The sequence below is a fragment of the Pseudophryne corroboree genome, chromosome 6, assembly GCF_028390025.1.
Source record: "Pseudophryne corroboree isolate aPseCor3 chromosome 6, aPseCor3.hap2, whole genome shotgun sequence".
Lineage (NCBI taxonomy): Eukaryota > Metazoa > Chordata > Amphibia > Anura > Myobatrachidae > Pseudophryne > Pseudophryne corroboree.
Genome location: NC_086449.1, coordinates 772,967,135 through 772,991,746, shown reverse-complemented (window position 1 = coordinate 772,991,746; position 24,612 = coordinate 772,967,135). Strand labels below are relative to the sequence as shown.

General features: G+C 49.1%; 1 protein-coding gene across 1 annotated transcript; it reads left to right on the top strand.

The window, feature by feature from the left end:
- The first annotated feature begins 4,919 nt into the window (after positions 1 to 4,919).
- Positions 4,920 to 16,039, top strand: LOC134933448 (zona pellucida sperm-binding protein 4-like). The gene is made up of 12 exons (XM_063928663.1): positions 4,920 to 5,177; positions 10,281 to 10,402; positions 10,717 to 10,810; positions 11,698 to 11,853; positions 11,991 to 12,181; positions 12,792 to 12,889; positions 12,958 to 13,085; positions 13,901 to 14,090; positions 14,179 to 14,329; positions 14,693 to 14,771; positions 14,849 to 14,950; positions 15,875 to 16,039. Exons 1-12 carry the CDS (start codon positions 4,949 to 4,951, stop codon positions 16,018 to 16,020), a joined length of 1,686 nt encoding a protein of 561 aa, XP_063784733.1. The 5' UTR covers positions 4,920 to 4,948; the 3' UTR covers positions 16,021 to 16,039.
- The last annotated feature ends 8,573 nt before the right edge of the window (positions 16,040 to 24,612 follow it).

The following is a 24,612-nucleotide window of genomic DNA, read 5'->3' as shown; positions in this document are numbered from 1 at the left end:
GAGGGGGCCCGTGTGCATCTTCAGGTGGGCCCCCCCCTCTGCATGGCGCAGTAGTCTCCAGCATCTGTCGCAGTCTATAACGCATGTTCCAGAAACCAATTTCACTACTGCACGTGTGGCAGCCATTTTTGCAGTGATTGCAGTGCCCAACGCTGGACTCCAGAAAGGTAAATATTCAAATATGGGTGCAGTGTGGGCCCCCCTGGACCCAGTGGTCTGTGTGCACCGCACACATTGCACCTATCATAGAAACGCCAATGAAGTGAACGGTTCGGCCCGCTTGATAATGCAATTCACCCTGAATCTCGTCATCGAAGCCTTGCCTCCCGCTTTACAATGCCAGTAATTGCGGCAATCTATAGCATGGGGTTTTACTATGATGATGTGATTGTAACGCCGTGGTCCCCTTACCGTCCACTTGGCTACAGTCAAAGCATCTGACTGTGTATTTACACATAATTAAAGATCTGTTTGCGTGAGAGTTATTTTACATATCTCCTATATATTTGCCCAAGTCTGTGACTCTGTGCTGGCCGTAACGCTGGGCGGAGTCACAGGCACAGATCTGGCCAGGAACAGTCCCCTCCCTCTCTCCGCCCAGTCCCATCCCGATCTCCGCCCAGTCCCCTGTCTCCCTTCTCCCCGTACTGCCCCTGGTGAGTGGTGACACCGCAGCCGCTGACTGTGAGCGGAACTCACATTACCCGCCTCACAGTGTTGCGGCTGCCACCGAGTCAGGGAGACATGCTGAACAGTGACTCGCCCCCCCCCCCCCCTTCCCTCCCGCCCGCCCGCGGCAACCACCCGCATCTGCCCCCCTCCCGCGGCACTCCCGTCCCCTCCCCCTCCCGCAGCACCAACATCCGCAGCACTCCCGCCCAGAGTCTTCACTTTTCTAACACCCGCTGCGGTCGCGGGCGAAAAGGGGGCGTGGCTTCACAGAAGGGGGCGTGGCTTCGCGTCCCGACCCCCGTTTTCGGCACGTTGTGGGTCGGGGGACACTGCTGAATCTGCAGTGCTGGCTTCTGCGCTGTGACAGGAGCCGGCACTTTGGTGTCACCCCTCAGAGGGTAACACCCGGGTGCGGCCCGCACCCACGTTGTGGCGCCACTGCTCCTGCCCCCTCCCCCACCCGTAGCACAAACACCCACCGTCTCCACCCACCACCCGTGGCACCCCCCCTCCCCCACCCGCTGCACCAACACGCGCACCACCCGCGGCACTCCCGTCCCCTCCCCCACCCAGAGCACAAACACCCGCGCCACCCACCCGCGGAACTCCCGCCCACTCCCCCAACCCGTAGCACCAACACCCGCGGCAACCAACCGCATTCGCCCCCCCACCCGCGGCACTCCCACCCTCTCCCCCACCCGCAGCACCAACACCCGCGGCACTCACCGCATCCACCCACCACCCGTGGCACTCCACCCCCTTCCCCACCCGCAGCACCAACACCCACGGCACCCACCGCATCCACCCACCACCCGTGGCACCCCCCCACCTCCCCCACCCGCTGCACCAACACCCGCGCCACTCCCGTCCCCTCCCCCACCCAGAGCACAAACACCCGCGTTACCCACCCGCGGAACTCCCGCCCCCAACCCGTAGCACCAACACCCGCGGTAACCAACCGCATTCGCCCCCCACCCGCGGCACTCCCACCCTCTCCCCCACCCGCAGCACCAACACCCGCGGCACCCACCGCATCCACCCACCACCCGTGGCACTCCCCCCCCTCCCCCACCCGCAGCACCAACACCCGCACCACCCGCCGCACTCCCGTCCCCTCCCCCACCCAGAGCACAAACACCCGCGCCACCCACCCACGGATCTCCCGCCCCCTCCCCCAACCCGTAGCACCAACACCCGCGGCAACCAACCGCATTCGCCCCCCACCCGCGGCACTCCCACCCTCTCCCCCACCCGCAGCACCAACACCCGCGGCACCCACCGCATCCACCCACCTGTGGCACTCCCCCACCCACAGCACCAACACCCGCACCACCCGTGGCACTCTGCCCCCTCCCCCACCCACAGCACCAACAACCACTGCCCCCCCCCCCCCCCCCAGCGGCACCCAACGCATCCCCCACAACCGCTCCCACCCGCGGCACTCCCACCCGTAGCTCCCACACCTGCAGCACCCCCCGCCCCTCCCCCACCAGATGCAACCCTGCCCCTCCCCCATACCCACCCTCTCCCCCACCCGCAGCACCAACACCCGCGCCACCTACCCGCGGCACCCACCACATCCACCCACCACCCGTGGTACTCCACCCCCTCCCCCACCCGCAGCACCAACACCCGCACCACCCGTGGCACTCTGCCCCCTCCCCCACCCACAGCACCAACACCCACGGTAACCAACTGCATTCGCCCCCCACCCGCGGCACTCCCACCCTCTCCCCCACCCGCAGCACCAACACCCGCGCCACCTACCCGCAGCATCCACCCACCACCCGTGGCACTCCACCCCCTCCCCCACCCGCAGCACCAACACCCGCGGCACCCACCGCATCCACCCACCACCCGTGGCACCTCCCCCACCCGCTGCACCAACACCCGCGGCACTCCCGTCCCCTCCCCCACCCAGAGCACAAACACCCGCGCCACCCACCCGCGGAACTCCCGCCCCCAACCCGTAGCACCAACACCCGCGGTAACCAACCGCATTCGCCCCCCACCCGCTGCACTCCCACCCTCTCCCCCACCCGCAGCACCAACACCCGCGCCACCTACCCGCAGCACCCACCGCATCCACCCACCACCCGTGGCACTCCACCCCCTCTCCCACCCGCAGCACCAACACCCGCGGCACCCACCGCATCCACCCACCACCCGTGGCACTCCCCCCCCCTCCCCCACCCGCTGCACCAACACGCGCACCACCCGCGGCACTCCCGTCCCCTCCCCCACCCAGAGCACAAACACCCGCGCCACCCACCCGCGGAACTCCCGCCCCCTCCCCCAACCCGTAGCACCAACACCCGCGGCAACCAACCGTATTCGCACCCCACCCGCGGCACTCCCACCCTCTCCCCCACCCGCAGCACCAACACCCGCCGCACCCACCGCATCCACCCACCACCCGTGGCACTCCACCCCCTCTCCCACCCGCCCCTGCAACCATAGCACCCTCACACCCACCCACCCCCAACCGCACCACCCCGGCTAACTGCCCCCTCCCCCACCCGCGGCAAAGCCGTGCAGAGGTTAACGGGGCGAAGCCCCTAACGACGGTGTGAAGAGCGCCCGTAGGGCGCGATGAATCGCCTAGTTTTACATACTTGCCTAACTGACCCTCTCCATATGGGAGAAAATGCTCTGTTCCTGGACTTTCCTGGTAATGTATGACTGCCAATGCCATCACCTGTGGTGAAACACCTTTCTTATCAATTAACTAGCTCACCACAGGTGATGGCAATCATACATTACCAGGAAAGTCCAGGAACAGAGCATTTTCTCCCTCATGGAGAGGGTCAGGTAGGCAAGTATGGAGTTATATCACAGCGCTGCTGACACATAAAGCAGACTGTCATTATAAGATAATTACATCGCCAGCATCATCTTAAAGTGTCATAATAAATCCCATTATGATGTAAGGGCTACTGAGCGGATAACTCAGCCACATGTGAGTGTCTTAGAGGCAGCCGTGACCTTCCCAGTGACCTGTGGCGGGATGGTAACGCTCTCTATACATGGTGCAATAAATGAGTCTGACTGCATACTTCCCAACTTCTGTTTATCCTATGGAGGGACATGTGCGCGCACCTGCCTGTAAAGGGGGTGTGGCTTCATGGGAGGGCCCGTTTTCGTCACAGGTGGCTTGCCCAGCGCTCTGTGAGTTGCTGGCATGACCCCTCTCCTCCTGTCTCCACTGAATAGATGATGTACGCTAAGCAGGGCAGCGATGACAGGAGCCTCCCAACTGCCCCCCCCCCCCCTCCCACCGTGGGACACTGAGGTCCACGGGTGGGACAGCGGGACAGTCCCAAAAAAACGGGAATGTCCCACGAAAATTGGGACAGTTGGGAGGTTTGTGATTGTAGGCTTATCCCTTTAAAATGGGACTCTTATGAATTACACAGGTTCTGTGGCTGCACAAAACCTGTGTAATTCATAAGTGTCCCAGTAGCACTGTAAAAGTTTAGGGTGACCATAATATCCCTTTAATCTGGGACACCTATGATTTACACATGTTCTGTGGCTGGCTAAACTCTAGCCTGAATTTCACCTGGTTTTAGCCAGCCACAGAACCTGTGTAAATCATAGGTGTCCCAGATTAAAGGGATATTATGGGCACCCTAGTAAAAGCCTATCTGATTGTGAGATGTCAAACTTCACCACATCTGGCCGTATCTCATATAGCAGAGGTTCCCAAATGCAGTCCTCAAGGCACCCCAACAGTCCAGATTTTAGGTATATCCATAGCTCAGCACAGATGGTTAAATCAAATTGACTGAGGTGCTGATTAAGTCACCTGTGGCCAAGCATAGATACATTTAAAACCTGGACTGTTGGGGTGCCTTGAGGACCGCGTTTGGGAATCTCTGTCATATAGTGAGACAACAGCTATAAATGGATCTGTGTACGGCACTGCCATGTAACTACTGAGTGCACTATATAAATGAATAGATAAAATAATTCTGCTTTGGGACTCCCATGTGTATAAAGCAAAAATACAATTATTTGTGGGACAGTGTAATTATATACACAGGTAAAATACAGGTGTATAGTCCGTTTAATTGTTGGAAAGAAAATGGATGGTAAGTTGGGGTATGTGATAGTGAATAATGGGACAATGTGCTTATTACCCACCTGAGTGGCCTTATGACACACACCTGGGATCACATTAGCACCTGACTGATCACACTGCAGCCTCCGCCTCCTCATCATGGTATAAATGACCGGCCTGTGGTCACCTGTAGTATTGGGAGCTGCAGGCAGAATGGGGATCTCCAGGGGCTGGTTGGGGTGTGCAGTATTGGGAGCTGCAGGCAGGATGGGGTTCTCCAGGGGCTGGTTGGTGTGTGTAGTATTGCTGTGGAGCTGTAGCTTAGTGTCTGGTACTGAGGAGTTTTTAGAAGATGTGTCTGATCTGCATTGTGGTTCCAGTAAGATGCGTCTCTCTCTGCCCTCTGTGCGCCTGGATTTTGCTTCTGCCTTTACAGTACTAGGTGAGTAGCTCTGACCTCTACTTCCTAACTGGAGAGACCTGGCCTCTATAAAGGGAATTCTGCATCTTCTATTAAAATCTATCAGTTGATGAGGTCAGTTAGTTACTAGACTGCTTTCTGGTGGGAATGTGTAACTATAGCTTCAATTGTTGAAAAGAAAGTGAACTGGGTAGTGACGGAACTAGTGAGCGGTGGTCCCAGGTGCAATAAAATGCTTTGGGCCTCTCATCCCGTTCAAGTCCATCCCCCAACTGCAAATTAGGGATTCTTTGCATGTTCCCATAATATATAGATATAGTAAAACATTCACCGGTACTCAGGGATGCAAAGTACAGTATGACGTAACAGGGTAGAGATACACATACAGATGGGATCCATTTAGGATGTGTCCTAGATTTTGGATGTGGAGAGAGGGGTGATTATTTGGATGCAATGGGGGGCACCATGCTGGAGAGGATCTGGTAAGGGGGACCTGCTCAGGGGCAAGGAAACTGATACCTACCAACATTACTGTAATGAGACATTTTAACAGTGTGCAAGAAATGGCATTGCTGCTCCCCCCCCCCCCCCCCTTATGTAAAATAGGGGCAGTATGCGCCGTAGGTGTGCAGAAAAATTAGAGGGGTGTGGCTTAATGGGGAAGGGGTGTGGACACAAAGTACCAATTCATACTACGGTGCACGGGAGTCTCCATTATTCAAATTATACTGCACAATAGCGCCACTACAACAGGTAGAGCCCCTTTTACACATTACTGTGGACAGTCCCCTTTTTTTACACATTACGACAGACAGAATGATACTTACTGTCTCTCTGCTTGCTCTGGCAGTTGGGCTCCTTGGTGCAGGCAGGTGGGCAGATCACGAGGAGGAGGGAGCTGCAGCAGTGCAATGTAATTGGCGGTGCTGCTGCAGCTGTCCCCCTCCTTCCACATATGCTGGCCACCGCTTCCCTCATCACAGCGGTGGCCAGCCAATGTGGAAGGAGAGGGACAGCTGATGTGGCGCCACCACCAATTACATTGTGCTGCTGAGGCTCCCTAGTCCCCCTCCCTCCTCCTTTCCCCTGTGGCTGTGTCCCTATGCTCTGCTCCTCTCCGGCGGCCCGCAGCACACAGCGGCAGGCGGCATGAGTCAGTTGGACTCGTTACATGCTCCTGGCTTTGGGCCCCAGTGCAAGGCACTGGTGGTAGTTCTGGAACTGGGTTCTTGTAATCTCTTCACTAACCATCTTACCCATAAGGCAACAGAGCTTGTAAGTTATGTTTAAATAAGGAATATGCTATATGATCAGGAACTGGGTCCCTGAACCTGTTTTGGGCCAGTATGTATTTTCCATAAGATGTTTTATTTTCAAGTTCATTTTTGAGTGCCTTCTTCTCTAAAAGCTATCTATAATAGCTCTACCCCCAGACTTGTGCGCCCCGAACCTAATTTTTTTTTTTTTCAAATCTGAAAATATAACGTTTCCTTCTAAACACAAGACATCACTGTAGCCTAGAAATGTGCTACATCATCTTGGGGAGCTAATAAGCTGTAGGGGCAAATTAAAAGTAGGTTATACCAGATGTACACAACTTCCAACAGCTATCACCCTATATACGTTGGTGTAGCGATTTCTGGAAGTACTGAGGCAATCTTCATATAGAAAATATCCAGTAATGGAGTATAACTGGTGATGTTGCCCATAGCGACTAACTTAGTAGTATCATTGACATTTACCTGGGGCTGGGTATAGGAGACCGATGCTTAGAATGCTAGCTGTCACATGACTGACAGCAGCATTCCAATGTTTAGAATCCCAACACTGCATACACAATTATACTAACCTCACCCCTGATGCCTAACCCTCCCTGGCACACTGAGTTCAGGTTGTTAGGATTCTGGGGCCAAACTTGCAAAATGGTAGCTACAGTCTGCTTGCTATAGGCAATACCTCTACTTCTCTTTAGAAAGCCTTCTCCATTGACTCTTACCTAGAAGAAGACAAACAATACACCCCAGCATTGCATGTTAAAGTATTGGGTGTGGGCTGGTGTACCTGTCATAGGAACGTGATCAGTGCTTCTGATGCTCTGTACCAATGGCTGTTGTGTGGCACCTGGGTCACTGCTGCCCTGCAGTGTATTGGCAGGCTTACTGTACTGTCCTAACTGGGACACTCAGGGATTCATGGAATATATACGATTTACCGGCAGCCTGGATGCCGGCTGTCAAGATACAGTCAACCGCATCCTGGCTGGCTGCAGGGCGAGTATGAGAAACCCCCTTGCAGGCTCGCCATGCTGTGGGCACGGTTACATACTGCACTCACCACAGGTTATTCTCCTTCTATGGGTATCGTGGACACCCACAGAGGAAGAAAAGCTTGTGGCATCTCACTACCTGTCAGGGTTCCAGTGTCAGCATTGTGACTGCCAGGATCCCGACAGGAGGTCTGGTGATCGCCTCCCAGATTCACAGGTTCTGTGGCTGATTAAAACCAGGTGACGGTCAGGCTTGAATTAAGCCAGCCACAGAATGTTATTCATGTGTTATGATTTACAGGGATAGGGGTCTATGTACTAAGCTGTGGCCAGAGATACAGTACCTGCCAGCAATATCCTAACTGCCATGTTACAGGCTGTTTTTGGAAACTGACTGTTAGGAGATGGCTGGTACTTTGGGCCAGATGTATTAAGCCTTAAAGTGATAAAGTACTAACAAATCGGCTCCTATTTTTTAAACGCATCCTGTTACAAGGCAGTTAGGAAGCTGATTGGCTGATACATTTATCACTCTTTATTACACTCCACTTTATCACTTTTTAAGGCTTAATACAGCTATCCCTTTATCTCCAACTACTGTCTCTCTCCAAGGTTTAGTACATACTTGCCTACCTGACCCTCTCCATGAGGGAGAAAATGCTGTGGTGAGCTAGTTAATTGATAAGAAAGGTGTTTCAGCACAGGTGAGGGCAATCGTACATTACCAGGAAAGTCCAGGAACAGCATTTTCTCCCTCATGGAGAGGGTCAGGTAGGCAAGTATGGTTTAGTAAAGACCCCTTAGTATGGTAAGCCTATGTATTGGTGGACAGGAGAGCTTCCCAGCTGCTGCCAGTACAGAGCAAAGATCTCCTGATTAGTAAGGAGGGGCGGTGGTATTAATTTGGGATTGGTCTGTCTATCGCAGGACCATTGGAATATATGCTACAATTATACATTGTACTCAAGGGCCATATACACATATTCCACCTGGTATATAAGAGCCTCAGGTTTAGCATAAGGTGCAGCCCTGCATTATGGTAGAGTTGCAGACCAGCACATGAGGGACATGGTTAAATGTGACCTCTCTTGTTTACTGACCTGTTGCTCTCTACAAGCTGTCTCTCCTGACTGGTGGCTGTAATGTCAATGCAGTTACTGTACATTATAGCAAGTGCAAGAATAAACTAACCCTGATCAGTAGCTGTTTGAGCTAAACACTGTACATCTGCATAAATATTTCTGTAACTGCTCTAAGACGCTGCAAGGGGTGGTCTTCAGTATGCCGACTGACGGGATCCTGACAGCCGGCATACCGACACTTATTCTCCCTCGTGGGGGTCCACGACCCCCCTGGAGGGAGAATAAAATAGCGTGGCACGCATAGCGTTCCACCGTGCCCGTAGCGTGGCGAGCCTGCAAGGGGCTCATTTGCGCTCGCCACACTGTCGGTAAGCCGGCGGTCGGGCTCCTGGCGCAGGTATGCTGGTCGCCGGGAGGCCGACCGCCGGCATACCATACTGAACCCCGCTGCAAGACCCCATGTATCAGTGATGAGATGCAGCTGCAATACCACTAGGGACCAGAGGTATCTATAGTCAGTGGCGCACGCAGAGTGGGGGGTTCCAAGTACCTGGACCCCCCCCCCCCCCCCGATAAGCTGAATCTTTTTTATTTTTGAGACCGAGACACAGCTGTCTCATCTCGGATAAAAGCTGCGACCGCGGAGCTGCTGCACTGATGCAGCATCAGAGCTACAGTATCTCTCTGCTTGTAGAATGTCCTGGAGGGGGGAGCTGCTGGCTGTGCATGCTCAGCCACAGCAGCTCCCTCCGTCCTCACACTGCTGACCCTCTGCTCCCAGCCCCTGATGGAACCCTATGTATGTACTTATTTGTAGGTAGGTATGTGCGTGCAGCATACTTACCGACTTCTGGGCTGCTCTCTCCGGGAGAGAGCAGCCCGTCGGCTCAGCAGGGGGGGCTGGCAGTCAGGTGACGTGCAAGGGGGGTGGGCCGGAGGTGGGGCGGGCCGGAGGCGGAATGGGGCGTGGCTTTTGGAACGCGTCATTCAAGCCACGCCCCCCGCTGTGTAATGCCGCAATTACCGGCATTATACAGCAGGGGTGTGGTTACGATGACGCGATTCAACAAGAATCGCGTCATCGCCTGCCCGGACCGCCCACTTTACTCGTTAAGTGGGCGGCGGGCAGGGGGTGACCCCCGTAAATCGGGAGACTTGCCTGCTCTTCCGGGGGGCCGGGAGGGTCACCCGTTTTTCGGGAGCCTCCCGGCCATTACGGGAGGGTAGGCAAGTATGGCGTGCAGTGGTCTTTGAGAGTAGATTAATGTATTAAAGTACAAAAGGCATCGTGTACTAACGTGTCAATGCTGCGCAGGGTATTTTTTATTTTTCAAGGTGCTATGCTGTAGGCTTGACAAATGCCCTGCTCGGTGTTGATACGGTACAATATGCTTTTTGTACTTTTATACATTAATTTACACACAAAGACGCAGAGTGCCTCCTGGTTTCTACTGCATGGAGGGGGTGTGTATATGTATGCACCCACCCTCCCACAGAAACCCCACTTACTAAATCCTGCATTTGCCCCTGATAGTCCTCAGAATACCATCTGTGATGTACAGTACCCTGGCAAAAACATGTTGCACTGCCAGTGGGGCAGAAATAAAATGTGTTGAAGGGTACATCCTAGCTTAATCCTAGGATATGTACATATCTTTCCTGGATGTAAAAGAGGCTCTTTCAGTGTGACTTATTCCAGGAGATAAATAATATATACAATTTTTTTTTTTTTTTTTTTTTTTTTGTGTAACATATATTGTGCTCCATCTATTCCAGATTATGCAGGAAAGCCTCACAGGCTCCAGAATGACTCTACTTGTAGGCTCTGGGTAGGACAGAAACCAGATGGCTCAATGATCATTGGTGCTGCCTATGACGGATGCTATGTAAGACAGGAGGTAAGGCAAACTAGCCTCAATTACATATAATATGCTGGCATAGCCTATACAGTAGGTGAACTTGGAGCTGCAAATGTACTAAGACTTGGAGAAATAAAGTACCAACCTATCTGCTCCTGTCACTTTTTAAACATGGCCGTTAGGAGCTGGTTGGTCATATCTATACACATCCCTCATGTCCTCTATTACCTACAACTCCAACCCTGTCTAGCTAAATACAAATACCCTTACAGGAGTGTATATATGTAACGCTGTACAGGATCCTGTAACTTACACCTGTATTGAGCATGTCAAATATTGCTCTTGTTCCACAGCATGGAGGCTATGTGATGACTCTGATTGCAGAACAAATTTCTAATGGTGCAGTGGAATACCGTAAAAAAGACATCCGGTGCCCGTTCCTGCCAGGTAACTGTCTGCATGTAACCAGGGCCAGATTAGGAGCTGAAAATGATGAAAGGCCTATTGTGAGACAGAGGAGGTGTGGCCAGTGCTATTCAGGCCTGTACACCCCATACACTACCTGCCCCAATGTCTCACTAAATATATAAAATTACTTCACTTTGAGGATGCCAGAAATACATCTGTGATGCTCATGATCTATGGCTGGGTGGGGTGGCCATTAAGATCATATCAGGTCTATCGTTATGTTGAGGCTTGTAGCTGTAATCCCATCCCATGTAGCCATGCTCATCTTGCTACGATGCAGCATGGCATGTTGGACTGAGACTATTTGCAGCCAGCGATCACTCCATTAATTCCTAATATTCTCCGCCATGCTGCATCTGTAACTGGGGAGCTCACTGGAAACTAAAGTGCATGAAAAATGTCTAATCATCAGAATTAGTTACTGTGTGCCTTCAGTAACTGAAACTAAAGGAAATGTCTGCTCCACATCTATCCACAAGAGAAGGCTCGTTATACCTGTTGTACTGCAGAGCAGATTTCAAGTTAATAGTTAACATTTGACAGTAGAAAAATCATTAACCATTCCCTGTACTCATGTATGCGTGTGGTCTACTACCTGGCTGATGCTGCTGGATGCATCTTGAGATGCCTACAACTTGGCACAACCACCATTTACTTCTAACTTGAGTGCTAAATTGTTAGATCAATTGGTCAAATTCCATAAATGTCTTCCCTAGACAGGCCATTAGTAATGCTCTATAAGATACCTTCCCTATTAACTGGCTAAAGACCAAAACTTGACCAGTAAATAAATGGAAAAGAATCTGAGCCTCTAGACTGCTGACCATCACTAGTTGGGGCTTCACGAAGGACTGTCTCTCCCTCAGCTATGGATGCTCCCAGCCCCAGTGACTGTGCTGCTGTCCAGAGTGGTGACCGCTTGCCATGTGCCAATGCCTCTGTGACCAGGGCGGTCTGTGAAGGATTAGACTGCTGCTTCTCAACCAGTGACCCCTCCCTTCCCTGTTACTATGGGAACAAAGGTAAGCTTGATCCAGGAGGTCAGGTGATATGTAAAGACTGTACCATATGTACATAGTCCTGGAGAAATCTGTTTACAAAGCATGTGATGAAGGAATCTATTCAACCAACTGCTTCTGTTATGGTGTCTTCCCTCCAGTGACTGCACAGTGTACTGATGCTGGCCAGGTTCTGATTGCTATCTCTAAGGATGTGACTACACCATCCCTGCTCTTGGCTTCAGTTGGTGTCCTCAATGTGGACTCCACTTCTTGCCCCATACTGAGCATTTCAAAGACTTCCGCTTTCATACTGTTCCAGTTCCCCCTCTCTTGTGGAGGAGCCAGCCAGGTAAGTCTGCTATGGATGTGAGTAGTAGAAATGGTGCTTGCCCTATATTCCATCTGTCACACTTCCTAACTACTAGAATGACTCTTGTCTGAGCCTTTACCCAGTAAGAGCACTTGGTTATGTCTCCTGGTGGCTACAATGTATTTGCGCTTAACCCAGTGTATAGGGCCACTGAAGTAATGGAGCTTCCATGGATGGTTGGCGCTACAGGAGGACAAGAGGGTCCCTAGTCTTGTTTCGATCAACTTACTAAGGGGCAGATGTACTAAGCTGTTGAGAGAGAGAGTACCAGCCAGTCGGCTCCTAACTACCATGTTACAGGCTGTTTGAATAATGAGTTGGGAGCCGATTGGTTGGTACTCTATCTCTCTACAACCTCTCTTCAAGGCTTAGTATGTCTGTCAAATGATCTGTAACTGCTGCATAATTCTAATGCAGGCTTCAATCCCAAACATTGATTTGACATAGGGTGTCTTTGTCATTGTTTAATATCAAAGTAGCTTGACTAAGAATAGGCTGCTGGTCCTAAGGGACCTCTTGGTATATGGTCACTTGACTATCATGAGTAATGCATTATATAGGTTTCCTACAACTGGTCATCTTTTGCCAGGTATCGGATAACACAGTAGTGTATGAGAATACAGTTTATGCCACCAAGGACACAAGGACATGGCAAGGATCCTCCATCACAAGAGACAGTACATTTAGGTAAGACCTAAACTTAGCGTGTCTGTGGGTGCTGTATACAAAGCAAAGCTAACATTGTGTTGTACTAGGTTGACTGTCCGCTGCATCTACTCTCATACTGGGGTTGTCCCACTGCAAGCTGAGGTGCTCACCCTGCCCCCACCCCTTCCTGTGTCCACCTCAGGACCTCTCCTCCTGGAGTTGCAGATAGCAAAAGGTAATGACTGTTGTATTTGTCCTCCATACAGCTGAAGACCCTGTCTTAACTGTATAATTCAGTTGATAAAGACAAACTGGTCTACAAGATACTAATCTTTCTAGACTAAGACATTGCTAACTAAAATGGGGAGCTCTAATCTACACTCCAGATCTGTGCAGTTAATGCTGTGTGCATTGGACTCCAGTGGGAGCTAGTAGTGCAGTGACGAAGGCTTGCAGAACCAATGTAATGGAGCAAAAAGTGAAAACCAACATGTTTCTCTGAAGCATAGCAACAGTGTTCTAGAACTGGGCAGTGGCTGTCCAAATGTCTTCTAAAGGAATGCAATACCTGGCAGACTGAATTCATTATGACGGTTTCCTGAAATCTGCCATTACAGTCCAGGTTCTAAATATATCCATGCCCAAGTCTAAATTGGGCCTGGCCAACCAGTTGCTTTCCAGCTGTTGTGAAACTACATGTCCCAGCATGCCCTACCTCAAAAGCTGGATTGCTACAAGCTGGCCAGGTCCAGATGGTTAAACCAAACTGACTGAGGAACTAATGAAGTCACCTGTGAGCAATAATGGATATTAACCTGGACTGCAATGGAATCTGAGGAAACTCTGCCCAATGATTAACAATGCCAGTGGGTAACTGGGTAGGGCAGGCTATAGTAGCACACTAGTAAGTGTAGGTAGCCATGCAGAGTCTGAGTGGCTCTGTGGAGCAGAAAATGATGACTCAATGATGGCAGCATGAATCTATAGATCAAGAGAGGGAACTGACTAAGGTATGAATGCTGACATGGTAACTGGCTTCTCCTTTGGCAGACATACAGTATACTTCATACTACGAGCAGACAGACTACCCTCTTGTCAAAGTGCTCAGAGATCCTGTCTACTTCGAGGTCAAAATACTACAAAGAACTGACCCAAACTTGTTCCTGATCTTAAATGACTGCTGGGCCACTCCTTCTGCAGACCCTACCCAACAAGTCCAATGGCCCATCCTTATGGATGGGTAAGGCTGGCATTCCATTCAGCTCCATGTCTGTTTGATAAAAAGGTAGAATTCCTCTATGCTCTTGAGTAATCTCTATCCATTCCAGATGCCCTTTTACTGGGGACAACTACCTGACTCAGCTGGTTCCACTTGGCACACCCACACTGAGGATTCAGTTTCCAACACACTACCAGCGCTTCATTGTCAGCACCTTCACCTTTGTGGATCAGAGTTCCCAGCTTGCTCTTGAAGGACTGGTAAAGCAACTTCTAAATGTATATTCTAATAACGGCATGAGGTATGCCATGGGTCTTGGTATACTGTATCATGGTTACATCAAACAAGTCATTGGTGTTTAGTGGCCATTGAGCTGTGACATAGTGGAACTCGTCTATTTTCTGACTTTCTGTATGTCTAAGCCTGTCTTGTATCCTTTAATAAGCACAGGCTTTGATCTGCTATGTCAACAGCTTTGACTTCAGATACATGTAATATTGGGGGTGGCTTTTAACTGACCCTAAGTTGATGAGCTCCATATGTGACTCTGAAGAGAGCTGGTATAATGGAATAGCATCTATATTAAACTGCTACTGGTCTTTATTGACCTCTGTTCCACACAGGTATACTTCCACTGCAGTGCTTCTGTTTGTGTCCCTTCTGCTACTGAGTCCTGCACAACATCGTGTGGCAACAGGAAAAGTAAGGTCCCTGTGTGCAAGCGTTCTCCATTTAATAGAAGCACAGCTAATGTTTGGTACTGTAACTTGTATTTGCAGAGCGGGCAATTGAGGAGCCAGAGCAGAAGGTCATGGTAAGCAAAGGTCCAGTGGACTTCATTGATGGTGACATTCCCTCAGATAGGAGGATTTCTGTTCAAGGTAACAGTTGGCTTACTACCACAATTGACTGCAATGTTAAACTGTTTGTCAAAATTATATTGCGGGCAAATGACTCAAGCCAGAGTAGAATACAGTCTCTTCATCCAGCCCTTGGTCAACTTGTGACTGAACATTGGATTCATAGTAGTAACCGTTCTGGCTTTATAGGAACATTTAAAACTAATGCCCAGATTTATTAAGCTTTGGAGAGTGATAAATACCTACCACTCTAACTCATTTTTTCAAACAGACTGTAACATGGCAGTTAAGAGTTGATTGGGACTTTATCACTGTGCTTTTAATACTCCAAGATTTGATAGATCTGGGCTTAAGTGTTCTATAGTATAAACCATTTAAGATGGATTTCATTGGTGCTGGGAATTAAGGGAACACTGCTCAGAGGGCTGTTGTGTTGCTAATCTACCATAACTTGTATACTCTTATACAGACATGTTTGGCTTCTGCCTGGTAATTTATCCACTCCTAGTAAGCTAGAGCAGGGTGTTGGTAGAACCTTAATCTACCGCGGCAGCAGAACATTGTAAAGCATAAAGTGTAGAAGGTATTTCTCAAATTCTAAAGAGTGGATAAGTTGCCCATAGCAACTAGGTGCTGTCTGGTATGGGCAACTCTCTCTCAGCCATTCTGATGAGGATGTCCCACCCAAACATGCAATCGCTGTACTCTGAGGTGTAGCTTGTCCTCCGAGCAGGCAAAATGGGTCTAATGCCCTGATGGACAGACTAGAAGGCTCAGTGTCTATCTAGTGACAAACCTCCTACTTGCCAAGACTGGAGATCTGCATTCCATCCAATCTCATTACCATGTTCATGTGTGATAAAATCCTGTCCTGTGGCCAAGAAACTACACTAGGCTACATGACTGCTTAGTTGTTGGGTTTTGACTTTATTTTCCTGTTCTCAGGAACCTCTGATACTAACTCATCTCCTTTGATGTGGCTGAGGGGAGCTGCAGCTGGAGGAGGCATCTTGGTGGTGACTGTTGCAGTACTAGGTGTCTGGTGGCATCGCAGGAGTCGGAGACCTACCATGCTCACTGTAAAAATGTGAATAAAGTGCCAATCCCTGACTTGCTGTTTTGTCATTTGTTGGATATTAGTTCTTTACTGATGTTCAGGCTACATGCATGGGTTCTAAATACACAGCATCTCTAATGGGTACACTGCTTTCTTGAACATTTGGATATTAAACTAATCTTCACAGTTCCCCCTAATGGGTTGGGAAAACAATGGGGCAGATGTATTAACCTGGAGACTGCATAAGGAAGTGATAAACCAGTGATATGTGCAAGGTGATAAAAGCACCAGCCAATCAAATCCTAACTGTTAATTTACATATCGGAGCTGATTGTCTGGTTCCTTTATCACCTTGCACATATCACTGGTTTATCACTTCCTTATGCGTTCTCCAGGTTAATACATCTGCCCCAATGTTTGAGCATCTAGAGTAGCCATGATATCATGTAAAACCACTGTACATACTAGTGTACTTGAGAGGTGTCACACTGGGGTTTGGGGATTAGGGATCATATGTACACAAAGTCAGTGCCACTTCTAGACAAATTGTGGGAGAGCTTAAATTGGTGTGGGCAAGTCTACACGTAATATCCAATAATTCACTTGGACAGTGTCTAATGTACCTGTTGGGTTGCACAGTAGCTTGTAGAACACAAGTTCTGAAACTTGGTCCACAGGAACCCCAACGGTTGACATTTTCCAGGTATCCTCACAGAACTTCACCTGTAGTGCCCTTAAAATCAGTGAGTAATGGGTACGCCTGTGTACATGCTAGGGGACCTATAATGTGGTGTAACTACTGACTAGAATTAGAACACTTGATCTGTCTAAGGATCTGAGTCTTGCTATAATGGAGATTGCCACATAATAACAGACTATGCCACAACAGCTGACTGTTAAACAGCTGCATCCACCATTATACCAGTGTGTATGCTGCTCAATCTTTGCACACTGCCTGCATTAACCTCAGATCTTGGCTGTGTCGGCCACTTACTACTATATGTGCAATAACAGAATACTTGGTGTCACCCAGTTAATTAACCTGCAGGATGGGCTGACCTCAAATGCCCACTGCTGCTACCTAGCAGAACCAGTGGTGTTGCTTTGTGTTAAAAAGCTAACTATAATGGACACATTGTGTCCATCTGCAGGTGATTTGTACCAGGTCCTTGGATGTGCAGCAACAGCATAGCTGATATAGGTGGTCACTATTATGACATCACAGCATGACCCTCACCAGACAAGCCAGGACTAGATATTTCTGGTTTGAGGCCCATTATGACACAGCAGCCACTGATGTCATCCTTTGCATGACTGACCTAAGGGAAATGTGAATGTCTTAGTTTAAAATAAGGAGTAAAATCACATCAGAACCTTCTTAGGGCAGGATTTCCCTATTAGTATTTCTCAGTTAATGTATGGAACCAATTATCACTGAACAGGTAGTTGTAGTCTACCAATGATCATTTTAAGGATAAAACACCTGTTTCTGGCACCACAGTTAATTTATACCTCATTGGGCCCTAAGCAAAACCTATTTTGGGCCCCCCACCCAAACAATCCATAACACTAACTCCCCCCCCCCCCCCCCCCCTCCCTACTGCAGGCACGTAAGATGACCTGTGGTACTGTGCAATAGTCAGTGCATATTGTCCAGTGTGTACAATGTGGTCTGGTGTGTTCCTAGCTTAAAGGGGGGAGGGGGGGGGGTTTACACACCGAGATCCATGCTGAAAATCTAAGCAATCTGATTAGATTGCTTAGGAGCTAAACACAGATCTCTCGTGTCAGGCCAATCTAGCACATTGCTCATTTCACCCACTAGTTGAAATAAGCAACCCACCCTCCTCGCCCAACACACATGGTGCTGAGTGGGTGGAGAGATGTGTACTGAGTGGTCTGTGATGTATCGCTCAGCACACATCTCCCTAGTGTGTACTGGCCTTTAGAGAAGTCAATGGCCTGTAGGCTTTAATGTTGGCAACAAAACTGTATAAAGGGGGGTACTCACGGAGCGATCGCTGCTTAAAATCTAAGTAATCTGACTAGATTGCTTAGATTTTAAGCATGATTGCTCCGTGTGTACCCCCCATAGCGATGCACAGCCCCGCACATCGCTATCTAGCAGGTAGCTCATTTCACCTGCTGGGTCAAATGAGTGCCTGCACACCTCAGTGACGTGCAGTGAGGTCATTGGCTGGGGAGGCACTGATTATATATATATATATATATATATATATATATATATATACATATACATACACACACACACACACACACACACACACACACACACACACACACACACACACACACACACACACACACACACACACACACACACATATATATATATATATATATATATATATATATATATATATATACACACATACACATACACACATACTTGACAGGTGACTGGCACTCCCAATACAGTTTTACAAACAAGCCTGGGTGCCCTCAGAAGTATGCAGATAGCGATGAGGAGGGTGGTACGGCACTTGCAGGACTTTATCTGGTCCACATAGTCATAGCGGGACAATCTGAAGCTGGTCAACATTTTTTATTTTTATAAATAAAATTTCCTCAGGACATACAAGTGTACATGCCTTCGGGGTCCAGTTACGTCACATAGCGGCAATCGTGATGTCTCTAGACCCTGACAAAGTGTGGTGATGACTTCGGAGGGGGTCTCTATATCTCCATTCTATTTAAGGTAAGATTCTTATATGGACACCTGGTTGTCCTGAGGAAATTTTAATTATTAAAATAAAACATTGACCAGCTTTGGATTGTCCAGCTATGACCATAGAGCCATACACACTACACGAGATTCTGCAAGATCTCGCTCAGAATGGCCGATCTGAGCGTAATCTTTCACAATCTCATCCAGTGTGTACACCTAATGTCGTTAACAATGCGCGCTCCCGTGCATTGTTAATGACCCCCTCCCTTGTCCGAACATGTTCGGACGAGGGAGGTCCTCGTTAACGACAGCCATGCTGCAGATGCAGCATGGCTGGTGTCCCCCCCTCCCTGCCGCCGCTGCTGCTCCCTGTCCCGGCCGCATCGCCCAATATCTGTGTCGGCGGTGATCGGGTAAGTCCTGCGAGTGCCACAGCACCCTCCTTACTGCTATAATATATATATATATATTAGAGATGAGCGGGTTCGGTTTCTCTGAAACCGAACCCGCACGAACTTCATGTTTTTTTTCACGGGTCCGAGCAGACTCGGATCCTCCCGCCTTGCTCGGTTAACCCGAGCGCGCCCGAACGTCATCATGACGCTGTCGGATTCTCGCGAGACTCGGATTCTATATAAGGAGCCGCGCGTCGCCGCCATTTTCACACGTGCATTGAGATTGATAGGGAGAGGACGTGGCTGGCGTCCTCTCCATTAGAAATTAGATTAGAAGAGAGAGAGAGATTGTGCAGAGTCAGACAGAGTTTACCACAGTGACCAGTGCAGTTGTTGTTAGTTAACTTTTATTTATTTTAATATAATATATCCGTTCTCTGCTATATCCGTTCTCTGCCTGAAAAAAAACGATACACAGCAGCAGCCAGTCACACAGTGTGACTCAGTCTGTGTGCACTCAGCTCAGCCCAGTGTGCTGCACATCAATGTATAAAAGGCAAAGCTTATAATAATTGTGGGGGAGACTGGGGAGCACTGCAGGTTGTTATAGCAGGAGCCCCCAGGAGTACATAATATTATATTAATTTAAAATTAAACGGTGCACACTTTTGCTGCAGGAGTGCCACTGCCAGTGTGACTAGTGGTGACCAGTGCCTGACCACCAGTATAGTAGTATATTGTTGTATGTATTGTATACTATCTCTTTATCAACCAGTCTATATTAGCAGCAGACACAGTACAGTGCGGTAGTTCACGGCTGTGGCTACCTCTGTGTCGGCAGTCGGAACTCGGCAGGCAGTCCGTCCATCCATAATTGTATTACAATATATACCACCTAACCGTGGTATTTTTTTTTCTTTCTTTATACCGTCGTCATAGTGTCATACTAGTTGTTACGAGTATACTACTATCTCTTTATCAACCAGTGTACAGTGCGGTAGTTCACGGCTGTGGCTACCTCTGTGTCGGCAGTCGGCAGGCAGTCCGTCCATCCATAATTGTATTATTATTATAATATATACCACCTAACCGTGGTTTTTTTTTCATTCTTTATACCGTCATAGTGTCATACTAGTTGTTACGAGTATACTACTATCTCTTTATCAACCAGTGTACAGTGCGGTAGTTCACGGCTGTGGCTACCTCTGTGTCGGCAGTCGGCAGGCAGTCCGTCCATCCATAATTGTATTATTATTATAATATATACCACCTAACCGTGGTTTTTTTTTCATTCTTTATACCGTCGTCATAGTGTCATACTAGTTGTTACGAGTATACTACTATCTCTTTATCAACCAGTGTACAGTGCGGTAGTTCACGGCTGTGGCTACCTCTGTGTCGGCAGTCGGCAGGCAGTCCGTCCATCCATAATTGTATTATTATTATAATATATACCACCTAACCGTGGTTTTTTTTTCATTCTTTATACCGTCGTCATAGTGTCATACTAGTTGTTACGAGTATACTACTATCTCTTTATCAACCAGTGTACAGTGCGGTAGTTCACGGCTGTGGCTACCTCTGTGTCGGCAGTCGGCAGGCAGTCCGTCCATCCATAATTGTATTATTATTATAATATATACCACCTAACCGTGGTTTTTTTTTCATTCTTTATACCGTCGTCATAGTGTCATACTAGTTGTTACGAGTATACTACTATCTCTTTATCAACCAGTGTACAGTGCGGTAGTTCACGGCTGTGGCTACCTCTGTGTCGGCAGTCGGCAGGCAGTCCGTCCATCCATAATTGTATTATTATTATAATATATACCACCTAACCGTGGTTTTTTTTTCATTCTTTATACCGTCGTCATAGTGTCATACTAGTTGTTACGAGTATACTACTATCTCTTTATCAACCAGTGTACAGTGCGGTAGTTCACGGCTGTGGCTACCTCTGTGTCGGCAGTCGGCAGGCAGTCCGTCCATCCATAATTGTATTATTATTATAATATATACCACCTAACTGTGGTATTTTTTTTTTCTTTCTTTATACCGTCGTCATAGTGTCATACTAGTTGTTACGAGTATACTACTATCTCTTTATCAACCAGTGTACAGTGCGGTAGTTCACGGCTGTGGCTACCTCTGTGTCGGCAGTCGGCAGGCAGTCCGTCCATCCATAATTGTATTATTATTATAATATATACCACCTAACCGTGGTTTTTTTATACCACCTAACCGTGGCAGTCCGTCCATAATTGTATACTAGTATCCAATCCATCCATCTCCATTGTTTACCTGAGGTGCCTTTTAGTTCTGCCTATAAAATATGGAGAACAAAAAAGTTGAGGTTCCAAAATTAGGGAAAGATCAAGATCCACTTCCACCTCGTGCTGAAGCTGCTGCCACTAGTCATGGCCGAGACGATGAAATGCCAGCAACGTCGTCTGCCAAGGCCGATGCCCAATGTCATAGTACAGAGCATGTCAAATCCAAAACACCAAATATCAGAAAAAAAAGGACTCCAAAACCTAAACTAAAATTGTCGGAGGAGAAGCGTAAACTTGCCAATATGCCATTTACCACACGGAGTGGCAAGGAACGGCTGAGGCCCTGGCCTATGTTCATGGCTAGTGGTTCAGCTTCACATGAGGATGGAAGCACTCAGCCTCTCGCTAGAAAAATGAAACGACTCAAGCTGGCAAAAGCACAGCAAAGAACTGTGCGTTCTTCGAAATCCCAAATCCACAAGGAGAGTCCAATTGTGTCGGTTGCGATGCCTGACCTTCCCAACACTGGATGTGAAGAGCATGCGCCTTCCACCATTTGCACGCCCCCTGCAAGTGCTGGAAGGAGCACCCGCAGTCCAGTTCCTGATAGTGAGATTGAAGATGTCAGTGTTGAAGTCCACCAGGATGAGGAGGATATATGGGTGTTGCTGGCGCTGGGGAGGAAATTGACAAGGAGGATTCTGATGGTGAGGTGGTTTGTTTAAGTCAGGCACCCGGGGAGACACCTGTTGTCCGTGGGACGAATATGGCCGTTGACATGCCAGGTGAAAATACCAAAAAAATCAGCTCTTCGGTGTGGAGGTATTTCACCAGAAATGCGGACAACAGGTGTCAAGCCGTGTGTTCCCTTTGTCAAGCTGTAATAAGTAGGGGTAAGGACGTTAACCACCTCGGAACATCCTCCCTTATACGTCACCTGCAGCGCATTCATAATAAGTCAGTGACAAGTTCAAAAACTTTGGGTGACAGCGGAAGCACTCCACTGACCAGTAAATCCCTTCCTCTTGTAACCAAGCTCACGCAAACCACCCCACCAACTCCCTCAGTGTCAATTTCCTCCTTCCCCAGGAATGCCAATAGTCCTGCAGGCCATGTCACTGGCAATTCTGACGATTCCTCTCCTGCCTGGGATTCCTCCGATGCATCCTTGCGTGTAACGCCTACTGCTGCTGGCGCTGCTGTTGTTGCTGCTGGGAGTCGATGGTCATCCCAGAGAGGAAGTCGTAAGACCACTTTTACTACTTCCACCAAGCAATTGACTGTCCAACAGTCATTTGCGAGGAAGATTAAATATCACAGCAGTCATCCTACTGCAAAGCGGATAACTGAGGCCTTGACATCCTGGGTGGTGAGAAACGTGGTTCCGGTATCCATCATTACTGCAGAGCCAACTAGAGACTTGTTGGAGGTACTGTGTCCCCGGTACCAAATACCATCTAGGTTCCATTTCTCTAGGGTTGCGATACCGAAAATGTACACAGACCTCAGAAAAAGAGTCACCAGTGTCCTAAAAAATGCAGCTGTACCCAATGTCCACTTAACCACGGACATGTGGACAAGTGGAGCAGGGCAGGGTCAGGACTATATGACTGTGACAGCCCACTGGGTAGATGTATGGACTCCCGCCGCAAGAACAGCAGCGGCGGCACCAGTAGCAGCATCTCGCAAACGCCAACTCGTTCCTAGGCAGGCTACGCTTTGTATCACCGGTTTCCAGAATACGCACACAGCTGAAAACCTCTTACGGCAACTGAGGAAGATCATCGCGGAATGGCTTACCCCAATTGGACTCTCCTGTGGATTTGTGGCATCGGACAACGCCAGCAATATTGTGCGTGCATTACATCTGGGCAAATTCCAGCACGTCCCATGTTTTGCACATACCTTGAATTTGGTGGTGCAGAATTTTTTAAAAAACGACAGGGGCGTGCAAGAGATGCTGTCGGTGGCCAGAAAAATTGCGGGACACTTTCGGCGTACAGGCAGCACGTACAGAAGACTGGAGCACCACCAAAAACGCCTGAACCTGCCCTGCCATCATCTGAAGCAGGAGGTGGTAACGAGGTGGAATTCAACCCTCTATATGCTTCAGAGGTTGGAGGAGCAGCAAAAGGCCATTCAAGCCTATACAACTGACCACGATATAGGAGGTGGAATGCACCTGTCTCAAGCGCAGTGGAGAATGATTTCAACGTTGTGCAAGGTTCTGCAACCTTTTGAACTTGCCACACGTGAAGTCAGTTCAGACACTGCCAGCCTGAGTCAGGTCATTCCCCTCATCAGGCTTTTGCAGAAGAAGCTGGAGACATTGAAGGAGGAGCTAAGACAGAGCGATTCCGCTAGGCATGTGGGACTTGTGGATGGAGCCCTTAATTCGCTTAACAAGGATTCACGGGTGGTCAATCTGTTGAAATCAGAGCACTACATTTTGGCCACCGTGCTCGATCCTAGATTTAAAACCTACCTTGGATCTCTCTTTCCGGCGCACACAAGTCTGCTGGGTTTCAAAGACCTGCTGGTGAGAAAATTGTCAAGTCAAGCGGAACGCGACCTGTCAACATCTCCTCCTTCACATTCTCCCGCAACTGGGGGTGCGAGGAAAAGGCTCAGAATTCCGAGCCCACCCGCTGGCGGTGATGCAGGGCAGTCTGGAGCGACTGCTGATGCTGACATCTGGTCCGGACTGAAGGACCTGACAACCATTACGGACATGTCGTCTACTGTCACTGCATATGATTCTATCACCATTGATAGAATGGTGGAGGATTATATGAGTGACCGCATCCAAGTAGGCACGTCACACAGTCCGTACTTATACTGGCAGGAAAAAGAGGCAATTTGGAGGCCCTTGCACAAACTGGCTTTATTCTACCTAAGTTGCCCTCCCACAAGTGTGTACTCCGAAAGAGTGTTTAGTGCCGCCGCTCACCTTGTCCGCAATCGGCGTACGAGGTTACATCCAGAAAATGTGGAGAAGATGATGTTCATTAAAATGAATTATAATCAATTCCTCCGCGGAGACATTGACCAGCAGCAATTGCCTCCACAAAGTACACAGGGAGCTGACATGGTGGATTCCAGTGGGGACGAATTGATAATCTGTGAGGAGGGGGATGTACACGGTGATATATCGGAGGATGATGATGAGGTGGACATCTTGCCTCTGTAGAGCCAGTTTGTGCAAGGAGAGATTAATTGCTTCTTTTTTGGTGGGGGTCCAAACCAACCCGTCATTTCAGTCACAGTCG